The sequence below is a fragment of the Tupaia chinensis genome, unplaced genomic scaffold (genome assembly GCF_000334495.1).
Source record: "Tupaia chinensis unplaced genomic scaffold, TupChi_1.0 Scaffold146445_1, whole genome shotgun sequence".
Lineage (NCBI taxonomy): Eukaryota > Metazoa > Chordata > Mammalia > Scandentia > Tupaiidae > Tupaia > Tupaia belangeri.
Genome location: NW_006206301.1, coordinates 1,503,229 through 1,526,916, shown reverse-complemented (window position 1 = coordinate 1,526,916; position 23,688 = coordinate 1,503,229). Strand labels below are relative to the sequence as shown.

The following is a 23,688-nucleotide window of genomic DNA, read 5'->3' as shown; positions in this document are numbered from 1 at the left end:
AAAAATTTAGAATGTGACTGAACCCTAGATTCAGTAAAAGACAGAAACCTTCACAAATATTTCACTGTGGTCATAGGAAACACCCCTTTTAAATGCTGGGTTTCAAGGCCAGCCAGGTGGCATGTTGGTTAAGGCAGCTGGATCCCACATGGCCAACTGTGATGTGAATACCAGATCGAAAAACATGCCAGGTGCGTGTGCATGCATGTCCAAAATGCTGAGAGTAGAGAAGGGACCATGGTGTGTTCATACCCCTGAAGGAGGCTTTCTCACTTTGTCCCTCTCCTTCCCTTCCTAGTGAGCACACACACCCTATCATAAATTAAAAAAAAAAAAAAAAAAAAAAAAAGTTGGGTTTCAAACATACCTAAAACAGAACTCTAAATAGATGCTATTCCTAACTATTCTATCACTGGAGATTATTTTTTTTATCACCTTGATGCCCAGCTGTCAAATATGTTACTCTCCTTTGTACTCAAGACAATCATAATCTTCTTAAAGATTAATCTGTATAGACAAGTAGATTAAGGATTAAAAAATATGAACATAGGTGATTACATACATTTGTACATAAAGTTATTCTATTGCTAGATTCTTTTTTTCAGATGCACTCTTTTGATTCACTGAAACTTCTCTGTCTTAGTAACTTCACACTTAAAGTTCAGAGGGACTGACAGAGAACACACCACGCACATTCACCATGCCCAAGATCTTGCTGGGCTGGAGATCCAGAGGAAGGGCAGATCGGAATGCCTGAGCCCTGTGGAGGGTGCCCACTCCCCCACATCTTTCCTTCCCATGTGCATGCACAATCTATCATAAATTTAAAAAGATGTGTCTGAGAATCTTCAGATTATCAAGGCAGGAATAATCTCTGGATTTAAATTCTCTCTAGAATTCTATCTAGAATATGTTTATGCTTCCTTGGATCCAAAATCTTTTGGCAACAGACTGTATCCCAAGAGCCCCATAGCTGATGCTAGCCTGATCTAGCCAGCATCGACTCCAGCCTCTGGACTGTTTTCAGTACACACAACCTGTCTCCCTGCTCCCGCTACTGCCTTCCTACAGCCTGTTAGCAGCAGAGAGTCTTAAAAAAAAAAAAAAAAAATGCCAGAGTCTGTTAGCACTGCTCAAAAGGCTACAAAGACTACCCATCTCATCCAACTACTCAACTTGCTCACTTCACTTCACCCACACCAACCTGCATGCTCCATGGTGAGCTGGCTCGTCACAGCACTTTCACGTGAGTAGAACACTGTTTCCATGATACATGCACAGCCCACTCACGTAGCAGTAATACATTTCTCTCCCACTGACACCATGGTTTGAATAAAAGAATGATGACCATAACATTTTGTAAGAATTCATTTTGCTGTTATCTATTAATGCGACACACTGCCCTTCATAAAAACGAAGGGTACAGGGGCCACATGATGGCACAGCAGGTAAGTGTGATGCTCTGCAAAGCAACCCTACGTGGGCAAGTTCCTAGTTCTAGTACAAGAATGCAGTTCTCAGGACCAGCAGTTAGCATAATGGCTATATCGCTGGACTCCCACATAGTCGACCGCGGTTCGAGTCCTGGACCCGGTGGCTTAAACTCACGCTGGGCATGTGTGCGTGAGTGCCCAGGATCCAGAGAGGAGAATGGAGGAGAAGGGACTGTGGTGTGGCTATCCCCCCTGGGGGGTGATTTCTCACTTTCTCTCTCTCTCTCTGTCTGGCGAGCGCATATGCCCTATAGCAAAAACCTCTCCAAAAAAAAAAAGAATGCAGTTCTCCCTGAGTGTGCCAGGCATACATTTATCCATGAATGACCCAGGGCTGGCTGACCAGAGTTCAAGTCTCAGCCTTTGCTGCTTGAATAACATTCCAGTCAAGTGCCAATGCACCAAATATCTGGACAGGTGGAGAACTGGAGGAAGAACTGCAGCAGGACCAGGCCCTGTCAAAAAGTGCTTGTGTGGGAAGCAGCTGTTAGCGTAATGGCTATGTCGCTGGACTCCCATGTAGTCGACCGTGGTTCACGTCCCAGACCCGGTGGCTTAAAACTCACGCTGGGTGCGTGTGCATGCGTGCCCAAGATCCCAAGAGGAGAACGGAGGAGAAGGGGTTGCGGCGTGACCATCCCCTCTGAGGGGTGATTTCTCGCTTTCTGTCTCTATGTCTCTGTCTGTCTGTCCTGGAACCAGCAGATGGTGTAATGGTTATGCCACTGAACTCCCATGTAGCTGACCCCAGCTCTAGGACCCAGCGGCTTAAAACTCACGCTGGGTGTGTGTCTATGTGCATGCCCAAAATCCCAAGAAGAGAATGGAGAAGTGATTGTGATGCGGCCATCCCCCACAAGGAGTGATTTACTTTCTGTCTCACTGGTGAGCGTACACACCCCTATAGCAAAACCAAAACAAAACAAAAAACAAACAAAAAAACTCTCTTAAAAACAACAAACACACACACACACACACACCCTAAATGGTCGAATGCAGTTGAGTCCGGGACCCAGTGGTTTGAAATACCTGCCAAGCATTTATGTGTGTATGCCCAAAATCCTGAAATGAGGGAGAAATGTAGAAGGGAAGGTATTGTGACCATTCCTCATGCTGGGTGCTCTCCTTTCTCTCCTCGCTCTGTCTCTCTTGTGAGTGCATGTGGCCTCTGACAAAATTTGTTTTAAAAAAAGCCCTATGGACCCTTAATTATATACAATGTAAGTATAATATATTGGATCATCAGGGCAATCATGATGCATTTTTGCATAGAAAAACAGAAAAATACGTCATGACTTTCCTGCCGTCCCAATATCACTATTTTGAAAAAAATGTTGAGAATCCCAGTGTGACACAACTTATCTATGTACATGAGACAGGGACAGAGATGAAGTGGTGACCTATGGAGCTAAATCTATCAATTTGCAGTTTCACATTTCCAAATAAAATTTGAGTTTAAATTCATATTTCTTATCTAAATTAGTACAAAACAGAGATAAACTCAAGGAGAGCAATGACCATACCTCCCTGTCTTACTCTGCTATTTCCAATAAATAAAACATTCGAGGGAACCAGCAGTTAGCGTAATGGCTATGTCGCTGGACTCCCACATAGTCAACCGCGGTTCGCGTCCCGGACCCGGTAGCTTAAAACTCACGCCGGGCGCGTGTACGTGCGTGCCCCGGATCCTGAGAGAATGGAGGAGGGATTGTGGTGTGACCATCCCTCCTGGGGGGTGATTTCTCGCTTTTTGTCTCTATGTCTCTTTCTGTCTGTCTGGCGAGCACATGTGCCCTATAGAGAAAACCTCTCAAAAAAACAAAAACAAACAAACAAAAAAAAACAACAACAAAAAACAACATTCGATTCCCCAATTGTTTTTTTTTCCTCTCTCTCTCTCTCTCTGTGTGTGTGTGTGCATTAAAGCCACTGGGGTAGAGATTCAAACTGTAGTCAGTCATCTGGTTCCCTAAGCACAGAGCTTAATAGCTGTACCACACCAGCCTATTTTCAACTGTCAGGAGAAAACACCTCAAGGCAGTTTCTGCATAACTGTGGCTTAATTTTGGTACATACAAAGTGTATTCAGAAGCCCCTAACTGCTTTTGTATGATATGCCCCAGCTGTTCCCCGCCCCAACATTTTTGAAAAAAATTTCAAAAAGATACAGAAAGAAGTTAAAACAATCAGTGAATGCCCACATCCCTTTTAACTTTTTAAAGTTTATTTCTTTTGGGGCCAGCAGCTGGCATAATGGTTATGTTGCTAGACTCTCACGTAGCCAACCACGGTTCGAGTTCCGGACCCAGGGGCTTAAATTCACGCTGGGCGCATGTGCGTGCGTGCCCAAGTTGCTGAGAGGAAAATGGAGAAGGGATTGTGGTGTGGCCATCCTTCCTGGGGGTTGATTTCTCACTTTCTGTCTCTGTCTTTCTGGCGAGCGCATGCACCCTACAGCAAAAACCTCTCCCCTCACACACACAAAAAAGGTTATTTCTTTTATGGAGGGAATCAGTGGGAGAATGACAGCCTAAAGGAGTCTCTTGCTGTGATCCTCCCCTTCTCCAGCATTCTCAGCTAGTCACAGGACCTTGGAGGTGTGCCCCAATCTTGCTTATGGACCCAGCACCCCCTGAATAGCACACTGCTGCACCACCTCATGCCCCCCCATCTATCTTTACTGTTTGTTTTACCACATGTTCCTTCTCTTTGTATATATGCATATAGGCACTATTTGAATGTATCTTCTAGAACATTCTCCTACAGTGTACCCAAGAAAATTTAAATTAACATTAATACTTACTACCTACTGAAATTTCCAACTATTCCCAAACTGAACCCTTAAATCATGTTTTAGACCTGTGATCTTACCAAGGTATATGCTGCCTTTAAATACATCTCCCTGTACTCTCATTAAAATGTAGTGGGTTCGGGAACCAGCAGTTAGCGTAATGGCTATGTCCCTGGACTCCCACGTAATCGACCGCGGCTCATGTCCCGGGCCCGGTGGCTTAAAACTCACGCTGCATGCGTGTGTGTGTGCCCAAGATCCTGAGAGGAGAATGGAGGAGAAGGGATTGCGGCGTGACCATCCCCCCTGGGGGGGGGCGTGATTTCTCACTTTCTGTCTCTATGTCTCTCTCTCTCTGTCTGGCGAGCGCACGCGCCCTATAGTGAAAAAACCTCTCCAAAAAAAAAAAATGTAGTGGGTTCCCTCTTCATTTTATGACATTTAACATTTTAGAGTTCAGATCACATATCATATAGCTGGACTGATACACATTTTTGTTTCTTTCCTTCATGATTATATTTAGGTTAAACATTTTGGCAGGAACACTAAAGGCAATGTTCTATGCTTCCTAGTGCATCAAACATCAGTTGGCACTTAATTTCAGTTCTATCACTAATAATACTGAGTTTAATCATTTGATTAGGGTAATATTTTTCACATCTCTTTAGTTTAAGGATACTTTTTCTGCTTTCTAACTAGACAGAATCTGTAGGCCAATACTTTTAAGACCATGTGAATGTACTATTTCTCAACAACATTTCTCCCATGATAGTGGGACAAGCCCGTTAACAGTGGTTGAACATCCACTGACAATCTTGAATTGTTTCCTGTTGAGGCTGCAAAATGTGGTATTTTTCCAATTACATCATTCTTCTTTTGGAATGACATTCTTTAGTAAGGACACTGCTCTTTTATTTATAATATACTCATGGTTCTGTATATGCATCAAGCATTCTCTGAAGAACAGATGATAGAAATACCACTACTTAGAACTAATCAACATTTTCTGTAGCCATCAACAACCACACTATTACTTTGCATCTAAGCTGATTAAAACACATTAGGTAACCATAGTGGTAATTGCCATTTCCTATTCCATATACATACCAGCAGGAAGCCGTAAGCTCTGTTAACTTAATTATCCTTACAAGTAAGAGTTCCTAAAACTAAATAATGAACAATGTTTCTGAACGATGCCAGAAACATCTATCACTTTGTATTTACCACGTCTGCAAAGTCATCACAAACACAGATATCATAGATTAGATGTTATTTACCTATACTACGCTCCGCTAACCTAGAGGAAAGAAGCTGCAGGATTCAGGAAATAGAAACACAAAGCTGTCATTCTAAAATCTTGGTGTACCTACCAGCATCACCTCCATCTTGACTTGAGCTGGCTTCAGCCAGTAGGTTTGCATTCACATTCCTATCTCCATCTGGCCCAGAGAGGAGAGCACCATCCAAATCTGAAAAGGAGACATACATTTATTTATTTACAAACCACACCATGCTGCCATCCAAAACACCACTCTGTCTAGAGTTTTTTTTAACAGACTAAGAAAGAAAGGATTATCTGTAAGTTTTGCCTATCTATGCACTCAACACTGTAAGGCACAGAAGAATAAAAAATAGTTTTCAACCACAAGAACATGTATACACTGAAAACAGTTAACTATGTTTTACTAATTGAGAATGAGCTTTAAGGTCAGATCCCAGAGCCAACCACATTTCAAACCCAGGCCCCAGTGGCTTGAAAAACATGCCGGTCACACATATCCCTGCATACCCAAAATACTGACAGGATTGAGAAGTAAAGGGACTGTGGTGTGACCACACCCACTGGGGGATGTTTCTTCCCTCCCCTCTTCTGTCTCTCTGGCCAGTGTGCATGTACTCTGTTAATTAAAAAAAAATTACAACCAAAGTGAATTAGATACCAATCTTAGCTCTATCACTGGCTAGTGAGTATGTGCCTCAGTTTCCTCATTTACATCCACCTATACCATACACTTGATGTAGGAATTAAATTGGACAATGCAAGCTAGGTGTTTCATTTATGGTGTCATATTCTCAAATCATGCCTGCTACTGCTAGTACCAACATTATTAGATGAATAAAACAAGATTTTCTATTGGCTCTAAAGTACAAAAATAAAGCAATTAAAGCTAGAAAAGGGAAGACTTCAGGAAAACATCATTCTTAAAAAAATAAAACCCAGCATCTTGTTATATCCCAATCCTCCTGCCTCAGCCTCCCAAGTAAACTGGACTGCAGCCCCACCATTCCCTGCTATTACAGTGGGCTGAATACAGAACCTGGGTCTTCCGGTGGCTCAGCCTGCAAAGCAATAGTGCCTACTAGCACAGTACTGTAGCTGGCCAGAAAAGGGGCAATTCTTAACTGCTAATCATGATACAGAAGGATGTGAAGAGGCAACATAAAAGAAAAAGGCAAGCTAGTAAGATGAGTACGTTTGTTTCGATCTGTGAATTTCTTGTAAATTTATTCCAACCTACATCCTTAATTTAGGCACTCATCACTACTCTCCTTGACTGGCGAACTAGTAATAAGGGTTCATGGTTTTCCTGCTTCCTACATGTAGTATTCACACCTCTATTTCCCACAACCATGTCAGATCTTCCTAAAACAAATTTCAGGACCAGTCATGGGGCCAGCAGATGGTGTAGTGATTAAGGCACTAGATTCCCATGTGGTTCGAGTCCTGGACTGGTGGTTTGCAAACTCACCAGGCACATGTGCATGTGTGCCCAAAATACTGAAGGGAGAAAAAAAAAGAACAAATTTCTGGGCCAGCCAGTGGCATGGTGGTTAAGGTAGCATGGCCAACTACACATACTGAACCAGGTAGCTTGAAAAATACATGAGGCACGTGTACATGAATGACCAAAACTAAAGAGGAAATTTTAAAAGGGATTAGTGTGGCCATCCCCAAGGAGTGCTTTTTCACTTTTTCTCCCTTGTTGTAGAGAGGGAGCATACATACCCTAGCAGCAAGCTAAAAATAAAGCTAAACATAAAATTTGTTGACAACTTTTGAAAGTTGAAAAGGCACAGCTTTCAGGATAAGCTTTGAACTCTTTAGTTTAGAATGTCCAAACATTCAGGTTTCTGCTTGATTCTAGCACTGTACCCTAGTACTATCCCAAACCTTCCTCTACTCTCTCAAATGACTTAAGTTTCTAAAGACATTTTTAAAATGCCACTTGTAAACAATCTCCCCTCTATCTCCCTATTCAAGAATCATCCTTGGGAACCAGCAGTTAGCGTAATGGCTATGTCGCTGGACTCCCACGTAGTCGACCGCGGTTCGTGTCCCGGACCCGGTGGCTTAAAACTCACGCCGGGCGCGTTTGCGTGCGTGCCCAAGATCCCGAGAGGAGAATGGAGGAGATGGGATTGCGGCGTGACCATCCCCCCTGGGGGGTGATTTCTCGCTTTCTGTCTCTATGTCTCTCTCTGTCTGTCTGGCGAGCGCACGCGCCCTACAGTGAAAATCTCTCAAAAAAAAAAAAAAGAATCATCCTTGGTATCACCAATTTTGACTGGCTCCCTAATAGCCAAGACTTTAAAATGAAAACAAAAATAAAAAATCCTCTCTATATCAATAGATACATACTAAAAACAGTTACTATGAGCCCATCTGTTTGTTTATACAATGACATACTACACAGTAATGGCTTTAGTGTACAACTGTAAGACCTGAAACTGACAAACAAATCTGGAACTGAAATGCTGAAAGGCCGAGAACTGCATGACTGCACGAATGGAAGAAAGAACAGTACAAAACAATGGACGAATATTCATAATAGGCCCTACAGAGTCTTCTTCTAAGCCATGGTGAGGATGTGGGCCTTTATTTTAAAGGGGAACTTAAGGATTTTAAATAGAGAATTATCTCATTTGCCTTTAAAAAAATTACCTGAGGACCGGCAGTTGACGTAATGGATATGTCACTGGACTCTCATGTAGTCGACCGTGGTTTGAGTCCCAGACCCAGTGGCTTAAACTCATGCCGGGCCCATGTGCATGTGTGCCCAAGATCCCGAGAGGAGAACGGAGAAGGGACTGCAGTCATCCCCCCAAGGGGTGATTTCTTGCTTTCTCTCTGTCCTCTATCTTTCTGGCAAGTGCACGTGCCTTATACCAAAAAACAAACTCAAAAAAAAAATTACCTGATGTATGAATGAATTATTAGAGAACAAGACACACATGGACACCAGCTGAAAACTCTTTGATGGCTGGCCCCATGTCCTCTGCACAGAAAGCCAGCTGACCAGGGGGCACGTATGCACTTGTGCCTAAATCCTGAAGGTGTAGAGGGGTAAAGAAAAAAGGATTGTGGTGTAAGGATGCCCCACCAGTGAATACTTTCTCTCTGGGGAGTGTAGATGCCCTCTGGCAATAAATTAAACCACTAAAAATAAAAAAGAAGCAAGCAAGCTATTTTAGCAATCCAGGTGAGGATTGAGGGTGATCTGGTCTTGATTGAAGGCAGTTGCAAAGGAAGACAAGTGGATAAACTTGAAAAACTTTATTGGGGGTGGATCTTAATGACGGACTGAATACTGGACTAGGGGAATGAAAGAACTTTCCCTCAAGCAAAACAAAACAAAAAGCTTTCTGCATCCAGCACTAAGTATTTTCATGTATTATCTCATTTAAGGTTCAGTATGTATCTGTGTAATGGTACAAATATTCTTATCACCAATTTTTATTAATGAGGAAACTAAGGCTGAATAAGATTAAGTAATAACCCAGTGGCAGAACATAACTGTGTTATATTGCCTTCTGACAATTTATTATAAGCACCAAACCTCAGTTTCTGGCACATAACGGGCGATCACAGAACTATGAAATTTGCAATGTTGAAAACGAGAGTGCAAAAGTATGTTCAAACTTATTTTGCCAGAGATACTTGATACACATTTTATTTTTTAAGAGAGTTTTGCTACGGCACATGTGCTCACCAGAGAGACAGAAACAGAAAGTGAGAAATCCCCCTACCCTACCCCAGGGGGGATGGCCATGAAACAATCCCTTCTACATTCTCCTCTCAGGACTTCGGGCACACACCCACATGCGCTGCGCATGAGTTTTAAGCCACCAAGTCCAGGACTGGAACTGTGGTCGACTATGTGGGAGTCTAGCAATGTTAATCATTATGCCATCTGTTAGTCCATTAATATACTTCTTTTATTAAATCAACGAATACATGGGGAACCAGCAGTTAGTGTAATGGCTATGTCACTGGACTCCCACGTAGTCGAGTGCGGTTCGCGTCCCAGACCCGGTGGCTTAAAACTCATGCCGGGCGCGTATGCGTGCATGCCCAAGATCCCGAGAGGAGAATGGAGAAGGGACTGTGGCGTGACCATCCCCCGGGGGGTGATTTCTCGCTTTCTGTCTCTCTGTCTCTGTCTGTCTGGCGAGTGCACGTGCCCTATAGCAAAAACCTCTAAAAAAAAAAAAAACAAATACAAATCTTAACTCCAGTCTAGGCAGATTTCATTTTTTTAACTTCCCCTTTATTGCATTAATAAAATCATCTCCAAAATCTAAAGGGTAAAATGTATTTAGCTATTGTTTACAGTAATAAGTCTTTCTTTGTCTTAGAACAATCTTTAGAAATCAAACTTTTTAGGGCAGCAGGTGGTGTGGTAGTTAAGGTGCTGGTCTCCCACATGAATGACCTCTGTTTTGAGTCCCAGAGTCCCAGACCTGGTAGCTTGCTTTCTCACTTTCCCTTTCTTAAAAAAAAAAAAAAAAAAAAAGGTAAAATAAAATTTTTCAGGGCCAGCAAGAGGTATAGTGGTTAAGGCACTGGGCTCCCATGTAGCTGACTGCAGTTTGAGTCCCAGACCTGGTGGTTTGAAATTCACACTGGGCGTGTGCACCCAAAATCCTGAGAATGGACGGAAGGGCAGCATGGCCATCCTCCCTAGGGGGTTATTTCTCACTTTCTGTCTGTCTCTCCAGCAAGTAAACAGCCCTATAGCAAAAATCTGTCAAAAAAAATTAATACAACTTTTCCTATTTCTCTAGTTAGTCATGTATTGTAATTTTTAAATAATTTATTCATGGGCTTAAAAATATCTGATTAACAAGCAATAGAAAGATAATGAGTTGGAATTAACTGAAAGACCAGTATAAATCTTAGTCTACCAAATAAACATACATATGTATTTTCACTTAGAAAATAGTAGCATATTTACTCACTTCACATTAAAATACTGAGTAAACTGTAATGCAACATAAAACAAGGTATCACTGAAGTTCATCTTTTTAATGAAAGTGTACAGGTAGAGTGCATGGTGTGCACACACACACACAGGCAGAGACAGGTTTTGTTTTGTTTTGTTTTGTTTTTTTAGAGAGGTTTTCGCTATAGGGCACGTGCGCTCGTCAGACAGAGAGAGACAGAGACAGAAAGCGAGAAATCACCCCCCAGAGGGGATGGTCACGCCGCAATCCCTTCTCCTCCATTCTCCTCTCGGGATCTTGAGCACGCATGCACACGTGCCCAGCGTGAGTTTTAAGCCACCGGGTCTGGGACGCGAACCGCGGTCAACTACGTGGGAGTCCAGCAACATAGCCATTACGCTAATTGCTGGTTCCCAGAGACAGGTTTTTGAAAGGTCTCTTCCAGATGCTCTTGCCCTGCCTCCTAAACTAGCCAGGATCACAGGTACACACAACACTTGGCCCAAACAGGTTGGGAACTGAACCCCCGTCTCCAGTGCCGCCCCAGCCACTGGGCAATGGTGCCCGCCTGCTTGTGCCACTAAAGCTGGCCTGAGAGGTTATTAATCTTGGTACCTGTCATTAAGTAGGCTTCCCTTAGACCAGAGTGGGCTAACAATTCCTCTAAATCATCTAGGAATTTGGTACAGCAGTCACACTTCAGAAGCAAAAGATTTTTTTAAAACAAGTACAGAATTTTTTTTCACTTAATTCAGTTTTTTTTTTTTTTCAATAGAGAGTAAAATTGAGTTGCAAATCCATTGTATTAAGCACCCTTGACTGTTCCTGTAGCAGCCTAGAAACTCCACGGTAGCCTTCCCTTCACTTCCCAAATCATTAATTCAACTATCTGCCTCACCCCACCATTTGACTCAACACTGGGGTATACTGGGTCTTTGGTGCACTATTTGAAAATGCTGTTTCTTTCCTGCCACAAACAGTTCCCAACAGATTTCCCCAGTTCACTCTCCACACAAACCAATAAACAATGCTCCCCAAATAGTTTAGTTATAAAAGCAAATATAAACAGATCAAATTTCCTAAAATCATTTCTTCAGAGTGCACAAAATAAAATTTATAATTTATTGCCATAGCATATAAAGATCATTACAATCTAGACCTAAGCAATGGACCCAATCTCATCTCCAAACTGAATGCCCTTTCTATTATTTTACCCACTTAGTCCAATTTCTAGCCACCCTGCTGCCTGCCCTTCTCCCCTCTCTAGGCAAAATACACAATTCTGGAGCCGACTCTTACTGCCTTCTCTATGACTTTTCCTCCAACTTTGCTGAAAAGTAGGGAAGTCTCCCATTGCACCTCCTGCCACACTTAAATGATCTTTAATATTTATCACATTATATGCGATGTTTATACCCCATAGCCACCCTATTGTAAATTCTAGATAAGGGACTCTTCAACCTTGACATCATCTGACCTATTGCTTATTTCTTAGGATTTAAATCACAATTGTTTCGAAATCTCCTCTTATGGTGTGGAAAGCTATTTTGGGGTTACAGAAAAGTAATGTTTACTTGTAAAATAGCTTTTCTGAAGAGTAAAGCTTTGGGACCAGCAGTTAGCCTAATGGCTATGTTGCTGGACTTCCATGTAGTCGACCGTGGTTCGTGTCCCGGACCCGGTGGCTTAAAACTCACGCCGGGCGCCTGTGTGTGCGTGCCCAAGATTCCGAGTGGAGAATGGAAAAGAAGGGATTGCGGCATGGCCATCCCCCCTGGGGGGTGATTTCTCACTTTCTGCCTGTCTTTGTCTGGCGAGTGCACGCACCCTAGAGCAAAAACCTCTTAAAAAAGAAAAGGAAAAGAGTAAAGCTTTGAATGAAATTGTTTAACTATCTGGACACCATATTATATGTATTAAGGCTGTGCCACAAACCAAAAATTCAGTTTTATGAAAACTCTCAGGGATTGATAATTTATAGGGTTTAGACAATGTAATAGTCTCAGCAGGCAGAAGTCATAAAAAAAGCTCTTATAACCGATCTAAGTACGGTTTATCCAGTTCAGCTTTAGCCTGGCCACACAGCCTCTCTTCCTTTCTTAGGATTTCTCACAAGTCATCAAGTATGGACGTATGGACCTTTTTTTTTTTTTTGGAGACGTTTTTGCTATAGGGCGCTTGCGCTTGCCGGACAGAGAGAGAGACAGAAAGCGAGAAATCACCCCCCAGGGGGGATGGCCATGCCGCAATCCCTTCTCCTCCATTCTCTCGGGATCTTGGTCACGCACGCACACGCTCCTGGTGTGAGTTTAAGCCACCGGGTCCGGGACACAAACCATGGTCGACTACGTGGGAGTCCATCCAGCACCATAGCCATTACGCTAACTACTGGTCCCAGTATGGACATTTCTTGTGGCAAACATGGTAGTCAAGGAGGAAAAGCAATATTAAGCAGAGCAAAGGTAGAGGAAAAGGAGAAAAAAGACGGCAGATAATTTCTACTACTTGGTTGATGATTACCACCATTTTGAAAAATTAAATATTGAAGTTTCTTAGGCATGAGTATGTTTTATGGACCATTAACTATTGGACATTTCTTTTTAAAAAAGAATGCCTGAACAGGTTAGCAGAATATCTGGAATGCTCTAAGAGAAAAAATACTAATTCAGGTCCATAAATCTGTTACATGAAACCATCAAGGTAAGATGTAGAATGATGAACTTTAGATTTTAGGAGAGTAACAACCATAATAACCTATAGGGTCTAGGATAGTACCCTATAATAAAACATCAGTATCCCCTGGGGGATGCTTTCTCATTCCTCCCCTCACAATTCCTCTCGGGTGAGGTCCAAAAGCAAATTAAAACAAAAACAAAAAGCAATACAAAACATCAGTTATCATCCAAAACAAAAAGACAGAAATACCAGTTATTAGATGATTGTAGTTTTCTGTAATTAGAAGTAATATGTCATGGGACCAGCAGTTGGCGTAATGGCTATGTCACTGGACTCCCACGTAGTCGATCCCGGTTTGAGTACCAGACCCGGTGGCTTAAACCCACGCTGAGCATGTGTGCGTGTGTGCCCAAGATCCTGAGAGAACGGAGAAGATAGCATTGTGGTGTGGCCATCCCCCTTGGGAAGTGATTTCTCGCTTTCTGTCTCTGTCTCTCTGTCTTTCTGGTGAGGGCACGCGCCCTATAGCAAAAAACCTCTATACAAAAAAAACGTAGTGAGTCATTACCTCAAATATTAATACATGACTCATTAGAATTCCTTAAAGCTATTTAGTTTGGACATTCTTTTCTCAAAATTGTTTTCTAAATACAAAAACTAGGGAACCAGCAGTTAGCGTAATGGCTATGTCGCTGGACTCCCACGTAGTCGACCATAGTTCGCGTCCCGAACCCGGTGGTTTAAAACTCAAGCTGAACCCGAACGCATGTGCGTGCCCAAGATCCCGAGAGGAGAATGGAGGAGAAGGGATGAAGGCATGACCCCCCCCCCCCGGGGGGTGATCTCGCTTTCTGTCTCTATGTCTCTCTCTCTGTATGTCTGGCGAGCGCACGCGCCCTATAGTGAAAATCTCTCCAAAAAAAAAAAAAAAAATACAAAAACTATATGCTACTTAACCAAAAGGCAACTACATAAATTGAAAACATAAACCTTAAGCCTGATACAAACTCCACTTGTAAGGAATAATACAAACTTATAAATGCTTGACAACTATTTTCCCACCACAACTCAAGATGAGAGAAGGGAACTTTTAAGTTATTTAAAGAATTCTAAATTATATATTTTGATCAGGTAATATATCTGATTACTTATATGGCATTAAGGAAAAAAATAATCTATATGGAACCATGTAAGCTTTCATCAAAGACAAAAATCTATTATAATCACTGTTTACTAGAAAACACTTGAGGAAACTGTCCATTATACTGCTTGGTGTCAACTAAATAAAACCCCACTGGGGAAATGGCTTTCAGGAGTTAGTACCAGGGGAACCAGTAGTTAGTGTAATGGCTATGTCGCCGGACTCCCACGTAGTCAACCGTGGTTCACATTCCAGACCCGGTGGCTTAAAACTCACGCTGGGCGCATGTGTGTGCGTGCCCAAGATCCCGAGAGGAGAATTGAGGAGAAGGGATTGCGGCGTGACCATCCCCCCTGGGGGGGTGATTTCTCGCTTTCTGTCTCTATGTCTCTCTCTGTCTGGTGAGTGCACATACCCTATAGCGAAAACCTCTCCAAAAAAAAAGAAGTTAGTACCAGAACAAGTTTGTCATCCTGTAGAATTGGTATGTTTCTTCCTTTTGAGAAAGGCTGCTTAGTAATGTGGAACCAATTCAAAAGCTTAATTAGGGGGACTAGTAGATGGCATAAAGGGTATGTTGCTGGACTCCCACGCAGTCTACCAGGTTCAAGTCCTGGACCCTCCTGTCAGGTATGTGCACACAAAATCCCAAGAGAATGGAGAAGAATTGCTCAATCTCCCCAGGGAGTGATTTCTCACTTTCTGGCTCTCTAGCGGAGTGCATGCACACTAAAGCAAAAATTTCTTAAAAAAAAAAAAAGCTTAATCAGGATAACCATATTATATTATATAGCTATAGTCACTTGTGACTAACATTTAATTCCTTTCCTAATTTTTCTTTTATTTTGCTCATTCCTGTCAACATTTCAAAATCTTTACTGAAAATGATGCACGCATGCAACAGAACACATAGAATTACTTACAATAGTTATAACCTGCTATCATGAATGGGGTAAAAATAAAATTTAAGACTCAGAAAACCATGTTTCTTGTCAGTTCACAGCATTAAAAGATAAGTGACTAACACTGGACGTGGTCCGATTAAATGGGATGGATAATATATACAAACATACTTAGTAATACAACTTTGGCATTAGTTATTTGCAGTTCTACAGTTTAATTCCTAATCTTAAATCTATCTACTTTGGGTAATATTTAATGTTTTCTGATTGTAGTGCAAGATACAGATTTTATATTTTATACTGCTAGAGCAACTTATGACACCTTTTCTCTTCTATTTGATTAGCCAGATTTTAGTTTTTGGTGAATTTTAATTATTCCACAATACAAATAAAACAGAACTTTCTAAACTTTCTGAAGTCTACTTCAATAATTCTCATATAATAGGAAAATAATTCAGAGAAATAATCTAAAGTGAATCCTAGTAGTCAAGTAATGGGCATGCTAACTTCATCAAGATTAAAAAAGATCATCTGAATATAAGTTCTGACAGCTGGGAGTATACCTTCTTACCTCAATCATTTTGAGGCACTTAACCACGACAACTGTACACCAAGAAGAAAAATTAAGAGCTATAGTTCACATGTATGCTTAAGACTTTAGGGAAGCCATATTTCCTATAAGGAATTCACAAATCCAAGTATGCTAAGCTTTGTTTGTAGACTGAATAACCACAACTTGAATAACTACAACTTTTCAGATGTTTGTTATAGAACTTTAAAGTCACTTAAAAGCATTTATTCAGACATTTTTTCATTATTTGTAGCAGACTGAAATTAGAACATAACCAATGATTGACGAGGGGTTCATAAAAATGTCTTAAAATGAGAAGGGACTAATTTTTTTAAAGGTATGTACTAATTTAGTGGTTAATCACAAAAGCTTCAATGACAAAGTCCTAGGTATGAAATCTTCCTCTCTACTTTTGCTACGTGAATGACCTTGGGTAAGGCCTTAATTTGGTAAGCAAAGGCCTACTGTGTTCTATATTGGTCTGAACTTGCCTGGAAGAGTGAGAGTTAATTCTATGCATTCACAAGGTGGGAGTAATAAATAGCACTTGGCCTAGAATAATAAAACTTCAGGGGAATTTTTAAAATGTCTACTATTTAAAGGGTAATCAGACAGACTGGAGGGATTAGAGGTTAGGTTCAGATTATATTATTAAATGGCAGAATTAGGAAGTCATAGAGAAGCAAATTTTGGCTCCATACAGAATGACTTCTTGGGGCCAGACAGTACAGTGATTTTTAAAAAAAAGTGAAGCTCTGGGTGCCGCCCAGCAGGTGGTATGATAGTTAAGGCACTGAACACTGAATTCCCACATGACTAACTGTGAATCGAGCCCTAGACTTGGTGGCTTGCTTTTTTATTTTCCCTTTGTCTCCGGTCAAATTAAAAATAATAATAGGGACCAGTAGATCGCATAATGGTTAAGTCACTGGACTCCCACGCAGTCAACTGTGGTTCGAGTCCCCACCCTGGTGGCTTAAAACTCACAGCAGACCCAAAATCCTGATGAGAATAGAAGAGAAAGTATTGTGGTGTGGCCATATTCCCTGGGAGGTGATTTCTCGCTTTCTGTCTCTGTCTCTCTGGCAAGCGTATGTACCCTATAACAAAAGTCTCTCAAAAATAAAATATTATTTATTTTAAAAATTATTTAATTTTATTTATTCATCCATTTATTTTACTTTGACCAGAGACAGAGAGAGGAAAAGTGAAAAAGCAAGCCACCAGGTCTGGATTTGAACTGTGGTGGGCCAAGTGGGAGTGTCTACTGCCTTAAACACCACACCACTTGCTGGTCCCATAAATAGTTACTTAAAAAAATAAAATAAAAAAGATGCTCTGTAAGGGAATACCACATGGAAACTTTACAGTTCAAGTCCGGAGCCCTCTCTGAGTACAATGGACATATGACTGTAAGATTCATGGCTGACTGAGGGCTACAAGTGGACTGTGGCACTGAAGACCATTTGGGGGTGTACAAATACATGTTAGTGCACATAAATGCTCACTCTCACTGAAGAAATAAATTTTTAAGAAAAAGACTTTTTTGGGGCCAGATGGCATGGAGGTAGTTGAGGGGCTGGATCTCACATGGTTGGCTGCGTCATCTGAGTCCCTGACCTGGCAGCTTGAAAAAAACACAGAGTACAGGTGCATGCCCCAAATCTCAGAAGGAGAATGGAAGGGAAAGAACTGTGCTGTGGTCATCCCCTTGTGGGGTGCTTTATCATTTTCCTTCTGTCTCTCCAGCAAGTACACATGCCCCATAAAAAACTAAAAAATAAAAAGTATTCAAACAAAAAATTCAAGCTTAGGCAATCAAACTATCCAGTATTTGAGAGAAGGTACAAAGCACTGGAAAACGTTAAAAATAACTAATAGGGCCGGCAGGAGACGTGGCGGTTAAAAGGCCCTGGACTCCCACATGGCTGACCATGGTTAGAGTCCTGGCCCTGTCGGCTCCCTTTCTCATTCCCTCCCCCCCTTCTGTCCCTATCTGGTCAAATTAAAATAAACAAATAAAAGTTAAATAAAATAATCCTTAAAAAAAAAAAGAATAAGCAAAAGTAATCTCAATAGATGGCCAGGATGGTTTTTATGCTTTCGTGTTTGTCATTTTATTTTTATAATAACTCCTTTAAAAAAAGTACTATATTTTTAAAATGAGGAAACTGAGAATAAGAGTTTAGCTTAATTTTAATCACAGTCCACAGGGTATTAAGTGGCAAAGCTAATTTTCAAATCCAAATCCATAATGTCTGACTCGATATGAACTCTTTCCATTTTATCAGTGGATCTCAACATTCAATCACTTTAGAAATTCCAATAGTAAGATCACAATTCATAACAATTAAATAAGAATCAACAGAGGAAAGACTGAAGCATCTTTGTTATACTCCCAAATACTTCCAGTCTGTAGCCACTGTTAAGACCCACCGCTATGTAAAGTTTTATTGGAACATACCCACATTTATTTGTTTACACACCGCCTGTTACTGCTTTCATGCTACAAATGGCAGAATTAAGTAGTTGACCTTTCTTATAGCCAACCAAGATGAAAATATTTGTTTATTAGATCTTTATGGTAAAAATTTGCTATCCCTGGCTCTGTATCATATTACACCCTAAATATAATGTTTCCATTATATCCATTTTCTGGCACAGAATGAGGGTGGATTTAGAGGCAATAAAAAATTGTAAAACAGAATGTAGCACATGGCTGATACAACCAAATTAGTGAGTTAAAGCAAGGCTGAGATACTAAAGTGATATAAGCAACATAAAAATGAAATTATCTGATATGACAGATAACTAAAAGCATGTTAGGTCCAACAACCCACTTGACAGACCCAGTCTATTAATACAATTACAGAGAGGAGGCACTTGCTAACACACTTGCGAGAAATGTTACCTTTGGAAGTATGCACTATGATTCAGTATGAATGCTTTTCTTCAAATCATGTGGAATTCATTTAAGAATAGGTTAGTTCTGATTACTTTTGCCAATCAACAGATCTGCTTATCCTTTTCAATGAAAAATGTGTATTTAAATATATTACAATTTATGTATATATATAAATTGTATGTATACTTAAGTATATTACAATTTAAATTTATTTATGTATATTGTTAAAATAATAATAATCCATTCAGCAGAGAAACAATGTAGCTCTAATTTTCTGAGAATTCTGTCAAGGTCTTTCTACATTAATATTTAAACAGTGGGGCCAGACGGTGGTGTGGTGGATAAGGGCGCTGGATTCCCACATGGCCAACCACTGTTCAAGTACTGGACCTGGCGGCTTGCTTTCTCACTTTCTCTCACCCTTTCTCTCTCATCAAATAAAGAAAAAAAAATGGGAATAAATAAATAATTCTTTAAAAAAATAGAAAATAAAAGGTGTGGGAGGGGTAGGTGGTATGTTATTTAAAAAAATTAATATTTAAACAGTAAAAAAAGTGCTAGCTAAGAGGACTTTTGTGTCCTTATTACTTTAAAGAAAACTGCCTTAGGGTTTTTATTGCTAAGAAACAAATTAAAGTACCAAAAACAAAACAAAACCAGTATCAGTAATTAGTATACTATACATACATGCTGATTTTTTTTTTTTTTTGAGAGATTTTCACTGTAGGGCGCGTGCGCTCGCCAGACAGACAGAGAGAGACATAGAGACAGAAAGCGAGAAATCACCCCCCAGGGGGGATGGTCACGCCGCAATCCCTTCTCCTCCATTCTCCTCTCGGGATCTTGGGCACGCACGCACACGCGCCCGGCGTGAGTTTTAAGCCACCGGGTCCGGGACACGAACCGCGGTCGACTACGTGGGAATCCAGCGACATAGCCATTACGCTAACTGCTGGTTCCCCATACATGCTGATTTTGACATAGAATTTCAACCAATGAATACTAATCCAAATCTAAAAACCCAGGAGTGCCGGTCAGCCAGGTGGTGGTTAACGTAACAAGAGACCATAAAGGCAACTAAGTCCCAGATCCAGACGCCTGTTTCTCAAGCCGGGCGTGTGCATGTGTGCACCCAAAATCCCAAGAGGAGTGGCTGATAGGTGGTGTGGTGATTATAGTGCTGGACTCCCACAGGCCAACCACGGTTTGAGTGCCAGATTGACTGGCTTGCTTTCTCACTTGCCCTTTCTCTGGTCAAATTAAAAAAATACTATCAATAAAATAAAATTATTAATAATTCTTTTTAAAAAATTCCAAGAAGAAAATAGAGACGGGAAGACTGTGGCACGGCTATCTGCCATGAGTTGTGATTTTTCATTTTCTCTCTGATGAGTACATGCACCCTATAGCAAAAACTAGGGACAAGGGGAAAAAGCAGAACCATTTCACAGGATTACTCTTGAATTTTGCCCTCTGGTAACTAAAAAGAATGATTCTTTTTAGCAGAAAGTACAAGTACTCTGTCCTCAGATGATCACCATCATGGAAATCAGACAGCAAATAGTGCTTTGAAGCTCAACGAGCATTAAAGTTAAGGACTGTGGTGGAGGAGCCTGGGGTATGTGCATAGGAAACCTCAAACTAAGTTGCTTCTTCAACTAACATTAAGCACAGCCAGAATAAACTGAAGGTAAAGCAAAGTTTCAAGCCTTTCGTACACTCTTTAACAATGATCCTCCACCCCACTTTAAAAAAATCCTCACTACTGGGACCAACAGTTAGCGTAATGGCTATGTTGCTGGACTCCCATGTAGTTGACCACGGTTCGAGTCCCGGACCCAGTGGCTTAAACTCACGCCGGGCGCATGTGCATGCATGTCCAAGATCCCGAGAGGAGAATGGAGGAGAAGGGATTGCGGCGTGGCCATCCCCCCTGGAGGGTGATTTCTCACTTTCTGTCTCTCTGTCTCTCACTGTCTGTGTGGCGAGCGCACGTGCCCTATAGCAAAAATCTCTCCAAAAAAAGAAAAAAAAAAATCCTCACCACTAATGTCCTGTGCTAAGATTACTGCACACATTCTTTTGGGAAAATACTTAAAAGAAAGGTCTCAGAAAAATGAGAAGATGGCAGTGGGCAACCTTAAAATATTTTAGCTTGTTAAGATCTGTGATGAAAACAGAACAGTAACTCTAAACAAATCCTATAAATATAAATTCTATAGAACACTTCAATGTTTAAATGTCCCAATAAAATGTTAACCAGATCTCAAAAACAAAACATACAAATGAAAAACCCAGAGAGATTATAAAGTTTTTTTCTTTCCAGCATTGAGTATAAAATAGTGAGCAGTGAGGACAAAGAGCAGGAAAGTGTACATGCAGTGTAGTCCACATTCCTCAACAATACATGCAATGTCTGGTTATTAGTATAACTTTTGAGAAGCCCACATATACATGCCTGGAGAAAAGACAAAGAAAATATATCAAAAATGTTATGTTTGAGTGATCTCACTATTGTAAATATAATGAAAAAAATTTTCATTAAAAAATGTATTTTGAGATTATCTGACCAGAATGAAAATAAAATCTGAGATTATCTTTGTATCTACGATATTTACCTGGCTCCTCCTTGATGAGTAGTGTATTTTCTTCTGGATAGGCAACAGGTGGCTGCATCACTGAGCAATCTTCTAAACTTGTTTCATTATTAGGTGGAATATTATAAATAAATCTCTTTGTAGTTTGGTTTTTCCTCCTTGTTTTGCCAGTCTCTTGAATTCCCTGGGAGGCCATATTATTCCAAATAAATACTTTCGTTTGACCTTGAGATTCATTTTCAGTTGATTCGGGAGAACCATCCTGGACCCAACTACTGTCATTCATTTGGTAGTTTCCTATTTGGCCCTCGTCGACAATGCAACCATCATTTTCAATTTTTACATTACTTGCCAAATTGGTAAGATTCCGTGTTGCCCAAAAACTGGCAATTTTTTGATCCCGTGATGAAGACAGACCATCTCTATTCATTGGTTTTCTATTATTATAGTCCACAACTACAGATTCTGGAGCTTCTGATTTAATGCTTATATTTAAGGCATCTTTAATGAAATTTCGGCAAGTTTGAACAACTTCACTCATTTGAAGATAGCTGGCCACTGTCATCACTTCAATGGCATTTTGGCTTGTGAGCACCAGGTTACCAGAATACAAGAAGTCCAAGATGACTGAAAAACCTTGAACTGCAGCAATATCTAAATGGGTAGTATTGTTTTGGTTAGGGCTTTCTTTGTTTGAAAAGCAATATAAAGTCTTAAAGAAACGGCTGCCTGCAACCAGGATGTTCTTATGAGCTTTAAAGATTTTTCCGCTCACCACAATGCTGACATCACAAAGAATACCTTTCTTTCTCTGTTCATTTAGTTGTCGAAGAAGTTGATAGCAATAAGAGTTCTCATTTGGCCTACTATTAAAGTCACAGTATCCCTCCTCTGATGGTATTTCTGACTCCTGTAATTGGATGGAAAACATGAATATTAAATTTTGCTTACTTTTTGAAAGTCTCTAAACCAAAGAATTATTGTTATCAATATACGTTTCTAAAAAAAGTATCGAATATACTAATTTGTAAGAATTCCTTATGTATTGTGAGTTTCAAGTATTCTTTATTCCAGATTTTGAAAGAAATTGAATACGTTTGGTCCAACCCATTGCTGTTGTAAGAAAAATCAAACAGGATTTCATTTAAAGGTTGACTGGTCATGTTACTCTTTTCAAATACAAGCCAATAAGGACATGAACTAACGATTATTTAAAAATCAAAACAAAAACAATGATTTTCTTAGAAAAGGAATTTTTCATTTATAAGAATCAATTTCTTAAAAAAAAAAATCTTTTGGGAAAGCAGCACTTTTCTAAACTGAAAAATACCCATGTTACAATATGCTGGATACCCAATCTAATACTATTAAATAGGTAAATTTTAAGTCTTGGCAAACATTGAAATCAAATAGTTAGGCCATGGGTTAATTAAATGTAACAAATGATAAATTAAGACCCTAAGGAAAAATTCTGCTTCAACTATAGGAATATCCAATTATATAAACATTAAAATTCCTGATTTCAAAATTCCTAATGTTTATAAATCTTCCCTCTTATAAATCATACAAGTATTCATAATGGTTCACTTTAGCATCTGTAGTCAAGATAATTTCCTATAAAACCATTAAGACTGGCACAGGAGTAGCCCCACAGCACAGCAGTTAAGTGCTGTACAAAGACAGCAAGATCTCAGATAGCTGTCTGACCGATCCCAGCAACTTGAAAACTACTCCAGGCATGTATGCATGCATACTTCAAATCCCGCAGAAATGGAGGAATGGAGGAAAAAGGATTATTGCATGACCATGCCTCATTGGAAAGTATTCTTCCCCTTACTTTCTCTCTCTCTAGTGTACTCTGGCAATTAATTTAAAATGGAAAGAGATGTGTTGTACAGCAGTTAAAGAGTTTTAAAAGGGCATGACTACATTTCAGAATGCTACTGTGTGTCCTTGGGCAAGTCACTGTCCCTGAGCCTTTTTCCTAAACCATGAATTAGCATTATAAATGTCAGTATATTGTAAGTAATGACTTTATCTGTATAGTGACTAGATGGGTAAAGAACCCTCAGGACAGAGCTGTGCTATTCCCAGGACCTAAGGCATGGCAGTTTAATAATAACTCTGGATAATAATTGAAATAATCAATACCTCTGCCCACAGGAGAAAAACTATTTAGACATTACTAGCAGAAAGGATGAATGAAAATGCTAACTTCATCTAAATGTTAATTTATTCATATTTTCTTTGGTACAAAATATTAACTTAAATATGAGCATGGAGAAAGGCATGGGAAGGTATATACTAGAGTGTAAACATGCTAAGAGAACTAAGCTGAGTGAAAGACAGGAAAAGGTGTAGGGAAGACACCAATGTAAAAAAATTGT

General features: G+C 40.3%; 1 protein-coding gene across 1 annotated transcript in view; it reads right to left on the bottom strand.

Annotated features, from left to right (window-relative positions):
• Positions 1–23,688, bottom strand: part of ZBTB10 (zinc finger and BTB domain containing 10) — a gene marked incomplete at its 5' end in the record, with an annotated part of 39,007 nt that overhangs the window by 5,617 nt on the left and 9,702 nt on the right. The window contains 2 exon segments of the mRNA XM_014584338.2: positions 5,655–5,753; positions 21,323–22,211. Of these exon segments, the coding sequence (XP_014439824.1) occupies positions 5,655–5,753; positions 21,323–22,211 (988 nt within the window).